The sequence below is a fragment of the Pteropus vampyrus genome, unplaced genomic scaffold (genome assembly GCF_000151845.1).
Source record: "Pteropus vampyrus isolate Shadow unplaced genomic scaffold, Pvam_2.0 Scaffold181, whole genome shotgun sequence".
NCBI lineage: Eukaryota > Metazoa > Chordata > Mammalia > Chiroptera > Pteropodidae > Pteropus > Pteropus vampyrus.
In genome coordinates, this window is record NW_011888962.1 from 3,431,911 (window position 1) to 3,449,325 (window position 17,415).

General features: G+C 32.8%; 1 protein-coding gene across 2 annotated transcripts in view; it reads left to right on the forward strand.

The window, feature by feature from the left end:
- The window catches only part of IL6ST (interleukin 6 signal transducer), a 43,602-nt gene that overhangs the window by 13,390 nt on the left and 12,797 nt on the right, over positions 1–17,415 (forward strand). Inside the window, exons 3-12 of one of the 2 annotated variants that reach the window (XM_011371050.2) lie at positions 912–990; positions 4,946–5,251; positions 6,117–6,237; positions 9,408–9,574; positions 10,110–10,264; positions 11,980–12,139; positions 13,982–14,064; positions 14,732–14,942; positions 15,439–15,621; positions 17,283–17,384. In XM_011371050.2, coding sequence (XP_011369352.1) covers positions 927–990; positions 4,946–5,251; positions 6,117–6,237; positions 9,408–9,574; positions 10,110–10,264; positions 11,980–12,139; positions 13,982–14,064; positions 14,732–14,942; positions 15,439–15,621; positions 17,283–17,384 — 1,552 coding nt within the window. In that variant the 5' untranslated portion in view covers positions 912–926. The remainder of the gene's footprint in view (positions 1–911; positions 991–4,945; positions 5,252–6,116; positions 6,238–9,407; positions 9,575–10,109; positions 10,265–11,979; positions 12,140–13,981; positions 14,065–14,731; positions 14,943–15,438; positions 15,622–17,282; positions 17,385–17,415) is intronic. The other variant, XM_023537187.1, reaches the window with a different exon arrangement.

Consider the following 17,415-nt stretch of genomic DNA (forward strand, 5'->3'; position numbering starts at 1 on the left):
CTGGCTCCTTTCATTCAGCATATGCTTTTGAGATTTATTCATGCTGTTGCATCTATCACTAGGTTATTCCCTTTTGTTGATGAGTGGTGCTTAATTGTTTGGGTAATTGTTTATCCATTCACCAGTTGATGGACATTTGGGTTGTTTTCAGTTTGGGACTATTATGAATGAAGCTGGTGTGAACATTTGATTATAGGTTTTCGTGTGGATGTATATTTTTACTCCTTTTGGGTACATGCTTAGGAACGGAAATGCCGAGTCTTATGAGGTGCTTTTAACTTTGTAAAGAACTGCGGAATTATTTTCCAGAGTGTCTATCACCTTGTATTCCTATCTGGGTAGTTTTAATTTGCATCTTTTGTTATGAGTGAGGTTGAAAGTATTTCATATATTTGAATTATTTGTATTTCATTTTCTGTAAGTTGCCTATTCAACTCATCTTACCTGTTTTTCTACTGGGTATTGGAGTTTTTTAGTTATTTATAGGCATTCTTCATATATCGGGATATTTTTGTTCATACTATGAATTAACACACTTTTTTTTTCCATTTTGTCAAGTGACATATGAGGTTGTTTATGGTGGATTTTGCCATGCAGAAATTTGTCTCTCTGAAGTTCTCAATCTCAAGAGTATTTACTAACAGTGTAAGACTTCACATACAAACAGATTGTTCTTTTAATTCACCTTAAAGTATAAATTGTTTTCCAGCAACATTTTATGTAGTCACAACTTCAGTGGGAATAAAGAGAAATATTCTAAAGACTTAAATTTGTTTTCTACATTCTCATAAGAATTTTACCACCTTTTAGAAAACAGCTATACAATGGAAACAAAAGAGCTTTAGGAATTGTCTTAACTTATGTGTAATAAGAGAAAATATTTAAAATAATATTACATGTGTCTTTTACAGAAATATATATGCAAGATGTTGACACTGCAAACTTGGACAGTGCAAGCCTTGTTAATTTTTCTCACCACTGAATCTTTAGGTAAGGTTCATGAGATACCCTAGTTCTCAACCCTACAAATTAGGTTTATTGTATTGATATAATTATATAATTAAATTATGCTTAATCATTATATAATTATGGTTATATATTCATAGCATCGTTATTAAGGGAATACTGTCTTAAAAATGATTTTAAGAAATAAAAATGCTCTCGATAAATTATAATTTGCATAATTTGAGTCAAAGGGTCACTCAGTAATCCTACATGCTGTTTAGCTATACTCACAATAATTTTAAGATTGGGAAGGAGAAAATATATATATATTTTTAATAAAGAAACAGAAAATCTTTTAACTTTTAGCATTTTACTCCTTAATGGCCAAAGGTATCACTGAGCAGCAGTATGATTGTGATACCAGAGTAAAGAGGTCACCTAGAGTTGGTACTGCTCAAGCTGATCCATAGCCTGAGGCCTGTCTGAAGATTGATTATTACTGGTCCACTACGAGATAAGTATAGAAATTAAGAATAAATGTTTAGCAAGTCTTATAACAATTTGACATAGCCGTCATGTTCAAACATGTAATCAGTGGACTTGTCTCATGGAACTTAGTATAAAACGAAGTCTGTGAAAATTTGGGAAAACAAACTGATCCTTTACCACAGACAGTTTGAGAAGCACTGCTCTGAATCAACCCCTCTCCCAATCAAGGAATGCAGCAGCTTTTTGAACACTTTAAGGGATACAAAGTTTATGTTAAAAATCTTTCTCATTTAGAAAGTCTTTCCTTTTCTTTCCTTTCCTTTTCCTTTCTTCCTTCCTTCTTTCTTATTATTTATGCCTAAAGCACTTGGACTTCTTAGATGGTCTCCCATCCAAGTACTAACTAGGCCCAACCCTGCTTCGCTTCCAAGGTCAGACATTGGGCTTGTTCAGGGTGGCATGGCCATAGACCTTGGACCGTGGCTCCACCGGGGTGCGAACCCAGGACCTTCTGCATGTAAAGCAGATGTGATAACTACTACACTATGGAACCACGTCCTCTTTCCTTTTCCTGAACTCAAATTTTCCTCATAAATTTTTTCTATTAATCCTAGTCTAGAGTAGACACACTTTCTCTTCCCACTGTTAAATTCTTCAAGTATTGAAGGACTACTTTCATGTGTTTCTAAGCCCTCTCTTCCCTAAACTAAACTTACCTAGTTGTGATAATCATTCTTTATAGCACTTGGCTTCCAGCCCTGTGCAACTTCCAGCCCTGAGCATACTGATTACCCTCCTGAGTCTCCTCTTGGTTGCCCATATCACATTTAAAATATAGTATTTTACCACCTCTCCCACTTACCAGCTGTAAGACTTTGGCCAGTCACTTAGTATTTGCTTCAGTTTCCTGATCTATAAAATGGGGATAGAATGGTCCCTATTTCCTAGGGTTGTTAATGAGGATTAAATGAGTTGATAGAAGGCATTTGGACAGTTCCTGGCCCACAGTAAGCATTATAAAAACAATCATAATTATATATTATTGTAATTGGAATAAAACACACTTAAAAAAAAAATAAATATAATGCCAGAACTAGACATGATCTGAGTATAGTGATATTATTATTTTGATCTGAACATCATTTTTATTAAAGCAACATAGCTGTTTGCCAGCTAAGATATACTATAGTTTCATGTTAAGCTACTAGTCAGTGAAAATTCTCAGGTTGTTTTCACATGAATTACTTTTAAGCCATTTCTACTTCACTCTACATTGATTTCTTATCAACCTAAATAGGAGATATTACCTTCTTTTGCAAAGTTCATTTTATTAATTTTAGCCTATTGGTCTAATCTTTCAACATAGTTTTGAATCCTAACATCATCCTCTGTTGGCAGTCCTTCATAGTCTTGTCCTTTGCTAATTTGATAAGTGTGTATCTCTTTTTTTTTTCCCAAGTCGTTGATTACAATGTTGAAAATAACAGGACTATGTTATCTGTTGCTACCTCACAAATTACTCCAAAACTCCATGGCTTAAAATGACAATAATTATTGTTTCTCATGGTTTATGTGGGTCAGGAATATAGATAGGCACAACCAGATTGGTTCATCTTTGCTCTATGATTTCTGGGGCCTCAGCTGGAATAGTCAAAGATTGAGGGCTGGAATCATCTAAAGGCTCATTCACTTATACTTCTGGGTTGGTGCTGGCTGTAGGATGAGGGCTTTGCCAGAGCTGTTGGCCAGAATACCACACATGGTCTCTCCATGTGGCCTTGGCTTCCTTACAACATGTGGCTGAGTTTCAAGAGCGAATGTCCCAAGAGAAAAAGAGAGCTAGTCAGAGGTTTTTAATCATTTTAATGATCTAGCCTTAGAAGTCATATAGTACACTTCATTGCCTGAGGCAGACAAAAGTAGCCACACAGATCTGAGGGCCCCATTTCTTTGTGGAAGGTGTAGCAGTCACATTGTAAGAAGAGCACGTAGGATGGGATAAACAATTAGGTGTGACCATCTTTGGAAAATACAGTCTACCCAAAGGACTGAGGACAGGCACTTCTGCATACACAAGACCTCCCACTCTTTTTTTGCAGTCAATATTTTACTTATATGTATATATCTCATCAATTAAAGATTTATTAGTTCAAACATATGTCTGTTTTTATAGATCAAAAACAGCCAGATATCAGTGCGGCTAGATTACTTGTCTCTGGAGAATAGTAATAATGATAGGCTACCATTTATTGGAGGCCTATTGAATACCAGGCATCATAGTAGGTGCTTTACATAAGTAATTTCTAATCTCACAAAAACTCTTTAAGATAACTACTATTAACTTTATTTTCCAAGTGAGGAAAAACTCAGATAAGGCAGGTTACCACTCAAGTACCCATTAGCAAGTGGGATTCACTAGGAAGAGCTAGCTGCCTTAAAATTCTAGACAGTGAGGCTAGAGAAAGAGAATAGAATTATGCTACCTAGTTGGGAATTTAACTTGATGGGAATAGGTAGCCATTAAGTAATTTAAAATAGGGAACTGGCATTATCATTTGTGAAGAGTAACTCTAGCAGCAGTATGTAGGATAAACTGGAAGGACATCATACTGTGGTATAATATGGTTGCTTGAGCTTTAGCAGTCAAAATAGGGTTGGTAAGAAGAGGCTGACACACTAATTAAGAGTATAGAACCAACAAGACTCAGTGCAATATTGTTAAGTTGGAGGTTAGAGGAGGCTAATTAGAGATAATGAAGGGGGGGCTGTGATGCATATAATTTTAGACATGTTCATTTTAAAGTACCGTCAGAATATCTCACAGAATATGTCTTGTAAGCTATTGAAAACAAAATTGGAGCTAGGAATAGGGGTTTAGATGTCATTAACATGGAGTAGGTGATAGTTAAAGCATATAGTTTTATTTTTTATGCAATCTGATTTTTCTTTATAATATGGGATTTGATCTCATACACATATTATTAAAATTAATGTATTTGGCTATCTTATTCTTTTCTGTTTTTTAATTGCCCCCTTGCTATTTTTTTTGTTGTCTGAATTTTGATAGATGAACAATGTATGCTATTCCTTTATGCCCCCACCTGCACCCTCAGCTGCATTTAGGACTAGAGCGGAGCAGAGACTACCACTGCCTCTTTTCTGGAAGGTTTAATTTACACCCTCCAGAATGGAGGAACAGAATTGGTGGTGGAACAAGTATGGATCATGCTGCAGGCATTCTGTGTTTCCTAAAGCAAAATTAGAATATTATAGAAAGGGGTGAAGCTTGCCTAGGTTTTTTTTTTTTAATCCAACTTCATCTTCCTCATAATTTGTATAATTTCTTTACAAATATTAGCATTAAATTCTGACTATATTAATTTTCACTGTGTTCTTTTTCTGTGTCTTTAGAGATATTTTAGTGAAGATTGAGGAATTGCATAGATTCAAAATATTTTGTACCAGAAAAATTCAGTCCATTTTTATATTTTCTATTACTGTTCCTTTTCAGGTGAACTTCTAGATCCATGTGGTTATATCATCCCTGAATCTCCAGTTGTACAACTTGGTTCTAATTTCACTGCAGTTTGTGTGCTAAAGGAAAAATGTATGGATTATTTTCATGTAAATGCTGATTACATTTTCTGGAAAACAAACCATGTCACTGTTCCTCATGAACAATATACTGTCATAAACAGAACAGCATCTAGTGTCACTTTTACAGATATATCTTTATTAAATATTCAACTCACGTGCAATATTCGTATATTTGGACAGATTGATCAGAACGTTTATGGAATCAGAATAATTTCAGGCTGTAAGTTTTTTTTTTGTCTTATTTCAGACTCTGATGACTGTTGAGTTATATTTTTAATGTGTTGGTCTTTATGAAATGAACTAATTTGTCAACTCCGACTTTCGGACATATTTATTTTTAAAAAATAAGGTTAGGAGTGGAACTACAGTTTCATTACTAATATGCAGAAAAAGAGTAACTCAAGTTTTATATCTTTCCTGAAATCCAAGCATCTGTCAGTTTTCTAGGAAAATCCTTTGACATGAGACCCCCAAATAAAGTATTGTTGAAGTCAGTGAATTTATTCATAGTAACTTTTAACACCCCTTAATTGCTGCGAAAATGCTCATTAAGAAGGCGAATAAATAAATATTGGAGAAAGTCTCTCTTCTATGTCAAAAGAAATAAGTAAACAGTATTATCCAAGAGTGGATCATCAAATATGTGGATCAGCCAAAACTAATTTTACCGTTTGCTTTTCCATCAGAGTTTGGGAAGGCAATAGGAAGAGAAATATAAATGAATCATTTTTGCTTCTATTTAGTTGCTTCTTACTAACATGCAAATATTACTGTTAAAAATATACTTAATGGAGAAATCAGTCTGTTATTATCCAGTTATAAATGAAAGTTCATTTTATGTAGAAAATTAATTTGGAACATACTAGTTAATGACAATTATGATAGAAAATATATTACTGTCTGAAAAGAAGTTCACATTTAAATAAAAAAAATTATTTAGGTACCAGTCTTTCATTATGTTCATAGTTTTTGCTTGGGTTTCTTTTTTCTGTTTAGATTTTAAATGTCTCGTGTAGTATATGGATTGTATATTAATTACTTGTGGTTTTGAAGCTTTTTGAAAATTGCTAATTTTTCCCTTTTAGTGCCTCCAGAAAAACCTAAAAATTTGAGTTGCATTGTGAATGAAGGAAAGAGAATGATGTGTCAGTGGGATCCTGGAAGGGAAACATACCTGGAAACAAACTTCACTTTAAAATCTGAATGGCAAGTTATTTTAACTTTGTTGTATGTTGAGTTTATTAAGTTAGTCATTTGTGCTGGAATTTTTATTTTGTCAAGTAGTAATATTAAGTGCAAATTTTTAATATTTTATTTAACCTTTTATTTTAGAACATCTGAAACATAAAAGTAGAAAGAATAGTATAATAAATCCCCATGTACCCATCATCCAGCTTCAATAATGATCAGCACATGACCAGTCTTATTTTATATATACCGCACCCCAGATTGTCTGAAAATAAATCTCAGATATCATATCATCTCATCCATAAATATTTGAATACATATGTCTAAAAGATTAGGACCCTTTTTAAAAAGACATAACTACATACCTTATTAAACCCAGATATAATCGAAAATACTTTAACATGGCCACATTTTCAGTTAGTATTCAAATTTCTCCAGTTGTCTCATAAATATATGTATTTTTACATTTAAATCAAGATCTAAGTAATCTCCATATATTGCAGATTGATATGTCTTGTAAGTCTCTCTTAACCATAGGTTCCTCCACCTGTTTCTCTTTTTTTTTGCAATTCAGTTCAAATAATAGTTATTCATTGTTTAACATTCCTCTTTTTTTATTTTCTAAAAATTGCTATTAGATGTAGACACTTGATCAAATTTGGCTTTGATTTATTTTTTAAAAAATAATAAGAATGATGTGTACTTCCATCAGGGACCACCACATAATGTTTGATTGTTCCCGTATTTTTGATACTAAGATTGAGCAATGGTTTCAGGTTTCATCAGCCTGATCCATTCATTATAAAATTCCCCATTAGTTTTTTCAAACACAAAAATTAAAAGAATTTTACAGTGAAAGCTTATACATACCCATCAACTAGTTCTACAGTTAATATTTTACTATATTTGCTTTATCACATATCTATTTACCTATGCATCCTTCTCTCCATCTATTAATCCATCTTTTTTTATGCACTGTAGAGTGGGTTGCAGACATTAGTATACTTTACCCTTAAATACTTCAGCATATATGTATATACACATCATTAATGAGGTGTAATTAACTAGATGTTTACAGGCATTTTTTTTAAGTTAAATTTACATATATCTTAAAATATACTTAAATATCTTAAATGTATCATTTAATGAGTTTTGACTACTGCATACACTTGTGTAACTCAAACTCTTGTCAAAATATAGAACATTACTAACACCCCAGAAAGTTTACCACATGCCCCTTTCTAGTTAATCCTAGCCACCACCCTGTCCTACTAGACAATTACTTGTCAGATTTTCTTTCCTATAGTTTTTTGCCCGTTTCAGAATGTCATATAAATCAGCTGTTCCCAACATTTTTAGCACCAGTGACCAGTGCTCCTATGAGAATCTAATGCCTGCCGATCTGAGGTGAAGCTGAGGCGGTGATGCTAGCACTGGGCAGTGGCTGCAAATACAGATGAAGCTTCCCTGGCTTGCCCGCTGCTCACCTCCTGCTGTGCAGCCTGGTTCCTAACAGGCTGCAGACTGGACCGGTTGGTACCAGTCCGCAGCCCTGAAGTTAGGGACCCCTGATATAAATAAATCAGGCAGTATGTACTGTTTTGTGAAAAGTTTTTATGATTCAGCAGAATATTTAGAGATTTAACCATGTTGCTTTCAAATAGTTTTTGACTTAAAGGTTCGAACAGTCATCAGTGATTATTTTTTGAGGTACAAAATAGTACTAGTCTTTTTGTTTTTAACCGAAAATACTTAAAATTTCCTCTCATCAACAATTGGTTCCCTGAGGTACAATTCATATAAGAGAAGCAAAATGGTGTTAGTATTTCCTTTTATTAACCATTTTTATAATGCATTGGTTTCCTAGTATCTTCCAAAGGTAGATAATGAGGAGTTTTCCCCTCCTTGTGAATTCATATTTAAAAGTATTAGATGTGTTTCAATCCATTCTGGTAATAATTCTTGATACTTAAATTGTCCCATCTTTGGTTAGCGGGAACTTATTCAGATTGGCTCATCCTTTTAACATAGCTTCATTAGTCCTTGATAATCAGCTTCCTTCATCTGCTATGACATGATTTTCTGGTTCATCTTAATATATTTCTTGCCCCAGACCTAAAATTAATCACTACTTTATAGTAGCCATGGTTCTATTCCGTATGAAATGCTGTTTAGAGACTACAGTTTGGGTGATAGGGCAACTTGTTGCTACTGGGTTGTCATTGTTTTTAGGCCTTTTCAGTGGAATACTAAACAGAATTTTTAGATTGTTTTTCTTTCACTAAAAATATAGTTAAATTACTGTATTAAAGATACTTAAAATAGTTCCTTTCTATGTATATACCACCAATTCAGTACAAGAGTTCCTATGTTTCATCATCTACTTTTTGGATTTTCCTAAAAATGTAAACTAGTTAATTCAAAAAGTCAGATTTATAAAACAAGATATATTCACAGAAGTTTCAGTTCCCTGTCTCCTATACCTTATTTCCTCCCTCCCCCTAGAGGTTACTTGTTTTGGTTTTGATTTATCCTTTTTATTTTAAAAAATAATGTGTGTATATATATTCTTATTTTATGCATAATTTAATTTATAACATGTATATACATAATTTATGCATAATATATAAGTAAATATAGTAATAACACTTAAAACTTTCTATAGTGATAGAAATCAGAAAGTGGTTGCCTGGGTTTGACTGAAAAGAGACTGAAGGAATTTTGTGGGCTGATGGAAATTCTTATCGCTATCCTCCTATCTCGTCCGAGCATATAGTGCTTAGAAAAAGCGTACTGTGCTTAAAGAAAGACATTGCTAGTACATTAAGGAATCTATTTCAGAAAAGTAAAGAAATGGTAAATAGATCAAAAACAGGCCACAGGAAATAGATAATTTTTGGAGACATGCCAGTGGGGATAGAGCATAATATTCTAAATGTAATATTTTTGGAATAAAATTTGAAAATTTTGTGTTTAAGATATAGGTCAAACTCATTTTTAAAGAAAAACGGGTTCATATTTAAGGAATTTTGTTTTTAGTGTTCAATAATTTATTTCAAACTTATTGGAATTAACTTTATTTTAAGCAGTAATAATCTGGGTCTCATCAAACTCTTTTCAAGTAATCTTTTCCACTAATTTATTCAAATCTATTTTTAATAACTGATTTCTTCCATTTTTGTATTTAGGGCAACAGAGAAGTTTGCTGATTGTAAAACAAAACGTGACACCCCTGCCTCATGCACTGTTGATTATTCTCCTGTGTATTTTGTCAACATTGAAGTCTGGGTAGAAGCAGAGAATGCCCTTGGGAAGGTTACATCAGATCATATCAATTTTGATCCTGTAGATAAAGGTAGTTCTAAACCTGAATTTGAGAATTTATTAAAATACGCAGTAGTTTATAAAGTAGTTTTTAGATTTTAATTAATGTAGAAACAAGCATTTATTATCTTAGTGATTTTTATACATTCATTTTATCAACATTAAAAAATAATTTGGAAAAAGAAAAATATCCGTAATACAACCACACAGTTATTTTCACTTTGAATGTTATCTTCTCGTATTTGTCCAGGTATCATTTTACAGGATTATAATCATAGTATACATGTTCCATTTTATTCTTTTTTAAAAACTGAATATATTATAAATATTTATCTTTTGATAGCCGAACTAGAAAAGGTTAACAAATGTAATAAATTGACAAGGAAAACAAAAGATTTTTAAGAAACTTTTTCTTTCCGTTATAAGAGTATGGCATAGCATTGTTTTCAGAGAAATTAGTTCATTTAGTGAAAATAAATGAATATTGTGAAATTAAGAAAATATAAAGAGTATATTTGAGTTTGTATAAGAAGTTGATAAACATTAGGATTTATTTTATTCTTCAGTGAAGCCCAATCCACCACGTAATTTATCAGTCAGCAACTCAGAGGAACTGTCTAGTATCTTAAAATTGACATGGATCAACTCAAGTATTATGGGTTATATAAGACTGAAATATAACATTCAGTATAGGACCAAAGATGCTTCAACTTGGAGTCAGGTAAATCGAAAAGTTACTGTTTATTCAAATAGTCTTTCTTGTAACCTTCTAACCTAAAAGTCACAATCATTTTCTGAATGTCTTAAGTGAAATATTTTGCTTGACACCTCTTCTAGATCTGTATTTCAAGCAAGGGCAAACAGGAAGACATCCAGATGGAAAATATAGTTTTGCTAAATACAGTAGCTTTTAAGTAAAATATGGAAGTGATGGAAGGTGAAAAGAACACAGATAATAAAAAACAAATCAAGTGAAGGAGTTAAAGAGATGATATGGATAAGGTAGAGGAGGGGTTGACAAACCAAGTCTGTGGGCCCAATTCAGCCAGCCATCTGTTTTTATCAAGTTTTGTTGGAACTCAGCCACAAACATTTGTTTACATGATATTTCTAGCTACTTTTGTGCTACAGTGGAAGAGTTGAGTTGGTGCAACAGAGACCATCCAGCCCACAGCCTAAAATATTTACTATTCAGGCCTTTATAGAAAGTTTGCCAACCCCTGAAGTAAAAGGAGGGATTGATGGAGAACTTGTGAGACTGAAAAGGAAGAGGACAGTGTACCCAAAGATGATGCTGTCAGCAAAAATACTTGGAGCTTTTTAAAAGTCCCATCACCATAGCTTTGAGCTCTCCATACTATTCTTCCTTATAACTCCACTTATCACTAACAGTGTGCTTTTGTTTTGTTTCTTGGTTTGCAGTAATGAGCTCATAAGAGAATTGAGCCATGACCTTACTACTTCTGTCCTCCATTCCACATATCTAAAGGGCTCAGAATACGATTAGAAAAAGCAATAAACCAAAATGAATTAATGCTTCATGTTGTATAGAGAAAATACCTGAAATTCTTCAAAATATTTTTTAATATCATAGAATCTTAATTCTTTGGTATAAAAAAGACTGATACCTCTTTTGTATATTGAAATCTCAGAATAGTAGAAAGAATCAGTTAGTTACCTATATGTAGTCTGCTCTTTTTTCCTGAAAACAAAGTTTGTCTGCAATGATAGCTTTTCGTTTTCTTGATTGGACTAGATATATCTTCCTTTTGCCTATCCAGATCCTTCTCCACCATCCTCTTTATCTTGGTATGCCTACCTGTGTGGATTCCATTTGTGGGTTCCTATTTCTTCTAGTTACCTACTGAGTATGGTTAATGGCAGGAGAGATAGAAGTGAGATCAGCATATTTGTTTTTCCTGCTGCTTCCTCCCTTGAGCTTCCAGTGTCTCTAAACCTCAGGTCACTGCTCCTCTCAAGTTAACTCTGTCTAAACCCTTCTTCCAGGTTCTGGTACCCCCCCCTCATCCCTTTGGGCCCCGAGGTGGTGACAGCTACAAGCTCTAGAGTACTGACTGCACCTAAGGTTTCCCTATACTCTGTCCATATTCCCTTTAGTAAACCCTCCTTGATTTTAATTCTAATTGGAACATGCCTTTTTATTTCTGTTGAGACTCAGTGTTATAGGCCATATGGAAGAAAGAAAGAAAAATAAAGAAAAGAAAGGAAGAAAGGATTAATAGTAGATGTTTCCATACTTCCCAAATCTATTTTCTTTACTCACTTTGACTGCTTTTTGACTTGCATTTATTTCTCTCCAGAGCTCAAGTTTGTTAGTTTTGTTTCATTAAATTCATTTCTGTAGTCTTATGCAATTTAGAAGACCTATAATAAATACCATTGGGTTTTCTGTTGGTTGATTTTTGCTGTTTTCAGATTCCTCCTGAAGATACAGCATCTGCCCGGTCTTCATTCACTGTTCAGGATCTTAAACCTTTTACAGAATATGTGTTTAGGATTCGTTGTATGAAGGAAGATGGTAAAGGATTCTGGAGTGACTGGAGTGCAGAAGCAAATGGGATTACATATGAAGATAGTAAGTAAATAAGTATATGAAGAAATGAAGCTGTTGGAATTTGGGCTGCTTTTAATAATATAGACCTCATTGCTTATTTTGTGATCATTTTATTCAAACTGCTATTTGATACTTTAATTTTTAAGGACATTAAGATACAAAATTTAGTGAATTGTTGATAGTATAAATATTTGATACCTAATGAAATAAAGTTATCATGGAATAGTGTCTTAGATACCATGAGAAAACCATTGACTTAACAGCTCATAAGTCTAGAACATTTTATTAAAGGACAGTAGTCCAGAGATATCTCTAACTAGAGAATCATATCCTGAATCATTAAAATCACACTATCTAACAGAATACACCTTTGACCCTCACTATCAAAGAGATATTTGTACTATATATTCATTTTTACCAGCACTTGATAAACCCCTGGAAAAGAGTCCTGATGTTTTGGTTGGTTGGTTTATTTTCATTTCCCCTTTTTTTCGCCATGATAATACAGTATAAAGCTGTCTACATAAAATGGTGTATAGTCCCAAGTAAGAATCTCTAAAGCAGCTAATGTTACTTCTTTAGCCACCAAGAAATAGTCCTGTGGCATAAATATGTTACTTTTCTCATTCTTTATTAGTTAATGGCAGCAATCCTAGCTTTAAAATCTCTTCTACCATCTATATTCCTTCACTTCCAGCTCTACTAAAGGTTTAGATAGTGAATTGAAAAGCAAAAAGTAAAGTACCCTTCTCCACTAAGAATTTTTTCTCATTCTCATAACTGCCAGGAGAGAAAGCCAGTCCTGCTATTATTGCAGGTTTGGGAGTCCTCAACCAGATTCCTTTGTCTTACCTGGGAATTCTTAAACTGGATTCTTGGGGCCTTAAAAGTATTTGGGTCAATTTGGGTGAGTTCTTGAACTACTTTAAAATATGGACAAAATATGCTGGTTACTGCCCGTGTGCCTTTTCTGGGGAGATAGTACATAACCCTTGTCAAATCAAAGAGATTGCCAGAACCCCCATAATTATGAACCATTAACTTAGTGAATGAAACCACTAGGTTCACTCTGTTGGGAAATATTTCTAGCCCATAAAATTTATAATCTCCTGTTCTTTACTCATGTATTTTTGAACTTATGAATTTATATCTATTTGAACCCCCTGTACAGGCAGCCTTTCCCCAGCTTTTGCTCTTTTTACTGTTTTATAAACTGTAATAACCTCTTCAGGATCAACATATCACTTAGATTTAATTTATGTCCTTTTAAAAATTCTGTTAAATACCACATTTTGCAATTATAATTTTTTTAAAAAAATCAGTTGATCCTACAGGAATTTTTAAGACCTAATTACTAGCACTTAAAACTTGTTTTATACAGTGCTTTTTTCCACATGGACGGTGATTATCACAACAATCTTGTGAATTCATTTGTTATATTCTATTACACTGAATCTTCCCAGCATAAGGTAATAAACTTACACTATATTTTACTGCACTTACTTTGTTTTATAGTCTCACATTTGTATATTGGGTTTTAAGCATATATTTAAGTATGATTTTTCAATTTTATTTTTAGCAATAAGAAATAGTGATACATCTTTGGTTATTGCTTAGGATATATTTGTAGCTTTATAATTTTAAGATTACAAAAGAATTCCAAAATATAATCTAAATCATCAAGCTATCACCCTGACTAAAGGAAAACCAGGCATATCATGCTGGGTTGGAAAAATGCTCGTATAAAGAAAGAGAGACGCCATGTAAATGAAGGGCAAGAATATTAAGAACAAAGTAAGAGAATAATTTCCAGAGTTGTATTTTACGGTTATAATAAAAACTTTTATTTTGTCATTTCTTTAGGACCATCCAAGGCACCAAGTTTCTGGTATAAAATGGAGCCATCCCATACTCATGGCTATAGATCTGTACAGCTTATGTGGAAGGTAAAAAAAATGCATATTTATATTCTTTTGTCTCATGTAAATACATTTTATATGGTGTTATGAGTAGAGGCTTTTTTACTTAAATTTTTATTCATCTTAATATCACAAAGCATTTGATAACTATTTTTAACAAATAGAAACGTAAAACTTTGTATATACAGCCTAGAAGTCAGGTTCATTAACTACAGGTAGTACCTCATAGATACTTCACAGTTTTATGAAAGTTCTATAAGAAGAAGGGACCTTGTCTTCCATTGAACTTTTCTGAGTGCCTCCGAAAATAATAAAAGTTTAGGGTAATCAAAATGTATGCCAAAAATATAAAATTGTTGTGCACTCCATAAATGTATATAACAGGATCATTCTGAAAACAAGTAGAGAGAAAAATACTCTGGTGTAAAATGATTTAGGCCTACATAGTCACAGAGTAGAATTGTATATGGAACTAAAAGCTAACAGAATGATGCTACTTTCTCTCTCAGCCTAAGTCATGCTTTTACTCTTAATTCAATATGTAGTTTTACTTTAGTAGTAAGTTCAAAATAAGATTGCCAGTCCCTTTAAATATTTAGAGATTTGACCTAATAGCAGAATTTGTGAACGTGAAGAAAAATGATTAACTTTATTCAAGATTTATGAAATATAATTTTAAAATATTTTATTACAGACATTGCCTCCTTTTGAAGCCAATGGAAAAATCTTGGATTATGAAGTGACTCTTACAAGATGGAAGTCACGTTTACAAACTTACTCAGTTAATGACACAAAACTGACAGTAAATCTCACAAATGATCACTATATAGCAACTCTGACAGCAAGAAATCTGGTTGGCAAATCAGATGTATCTGTTTTAACTATCCCTGCCTGTGACTTTCAAGGTTTGTGTCTGTGAGATGGGACCTGATTTATGGATGGGAAAAGGTGTTTAGGTATGGATAGAGATCCTGTAAAAAACATTAATATTCTAAGACCATCTCCTCAGTATCAGCGATGATCATAGTTTTAGAAGTCAGTCTGCAGCCAGATTTGTTCCATCATTACATGTCTCACTTAACCTTTGCTGTAAGCTCCTTAATAAGCATTTTCTGATTATGTATTTATCTGTTTTTTTAAATATTAAGATTTTGGGAACTTTATATACATATGACTTAAATATATTTTTTGTAGCTTTCAAAGAAGAAAAAATTGCAATATGCATATAAAACAGTTGAAGAATTTTGGGAAAGGAAGAAGTTTCAAATATATTGACTGTAAATTATAATAAAGTGCTTTTATTCGTGGAAATACATATTAAATAGATCACATGGTCATAAAAATGAATGTAAAATATCACAATTTCAAATTTTTAAATGTTTATTAAACTTTGTTTTAAAGCTACTCGTCCCATAATGGACCTTAAAGCATTTCCCAAAGATAACATGCTCTGGGTAGAATGGACTGCTCCAAATGAATCTGTAAACAAATATGTACTTGAATGGTGTATATTATCAGATAAATCGCCCTGTATCCCAGATTGGCAACAAGAAGATGGTAATGTACACCGCACCTATTTAAGAGGTATACCTAACTTACACATTTAAATTGATATACTTTTTCTAACTCTTTAGACAAATTTTTCTTTTGCATATTTTCTTCTGCTTTATAGGCATTGTGGTCAATTGAAGGGACTTCTAATTTATCACAGAAACCAGTTATGTCTAGTTTACTAGATGTGTGACTCTCAGCAAGTCACTTAACCTTTCTGAATTGCAGGGTCTGTTTATGGACAAAGTGGGGTAATACTTTCTTTTTTGTTTTGATCATTAAATGAGTATTCACAAAACTGTAAAGTAATAGAAGTATAAGAATCCATTCTCTCCTGTTAACCCGTTGTATGGTCTCTATCTGATTTAACTCCCTCATCCTTCAGTGAGAAAATACTTCTCTAGAGCATCTGATGACTTGCTAACTTCTCACAGTTGTTGAATAGGGAAAACAGACCTAGAACTCAGATCTGCTTATGTATTTTAACTGAAAGTACAATGAAGGACAGAAAGTAATGATATTATGGAGTTCCAAAATGGATTGTTCTGTTTTTAGAAGTATTACTTATTAAGTGGTATAACAACTTTATGAGAAAACAAAACCACTCAGCTTTTTTTTTTTCAGTAAAGTATAACTATTAGAATCAGCCATGAATAATATGATTTATCAGAGAAAAGCTCTAAGCAAAGACATAGACGCCATACCAACAAAATAAAGTTTGTAAGCTTTATTCATAAAATAGGCTGTTTAGCCCTCATTAACCTATTGTTTAATATATAATTTTAATAAACTTGGTCATCTAATTTATCAACCTTATTAAAAGCATAGCAGAACTAGAGAGGAGACAGATTGGTAATAACTAGTCAATAGAAACTTTTTAATAAAGCATAGCACAGGCTTTGGAGACCTTCAGGTTGTGTAGTTAGCCCCATATAGCTCAGTAGCCCTGATAACATCACTGTATTACAGCAGAATATAAAAATTATCTTCTTGATACCATTGAATTATCAAGAAAAGGTAAAATTACTCTAAGAGGGCAAAGGAGCATATATTCATGAATAACAGTTAAGGAATTGTAAGTTATGGTTGAAGGTGTAAAGTTCAATATACCTTCAACAAACACCTTTTTTTCTGATATAGACAGATAAAATGATGTGTAAAGAAAAATTTTACTATTGCATGCTAAAGGAATAGATAGATTACTTTGTTAATTAGGGAGATTATAAATAAAATATTCAAGATAATTTTTTCTTTTAAAATTGTGCTACTTTCTAGGGGGAAGTAACAATTCTTTTTTCCCGAGTCACCTGACATACTAGGGCCATTAGTGCTTTCTCTAGATCTTATTAGTGGCATCTTGCTCATTAGGCAGTTCTCAGAGGATTAGGTAAGCTAGACAAAAATTGTCAAACTATAAGTAAGACTCAAGATAATTTGAGATCACTGTTTTATAAGTCATAAGTATAAATGCAATTATTATTTTTATCGACAGTATATTTTTTTATCCACTGTATTGGCAATAGTAACCTTTTACTTTCATAAACCATTTTATTCTATTAAGTTTAAATCCAGTATACAAAAGGCAATGCTAAAAGAAAGTTCAATAGTCATGAAATTATAATGTAAAAATAATAGTGGAATTGGACTTTCTCAGTATAGAAAAAACAATGCTTAATCTACTATTCTTACTTTAGGGAACCTAGCAGAGAGCAAATGTTATCTGATAACAGTTACTCCAGTATATGCTGATGGACCAGGAAGCCCCAAATCTATAAAGGCATACCTTAAACAAGCTCGTAAGTTTAAACTCACTTTCTTTGAAAAATG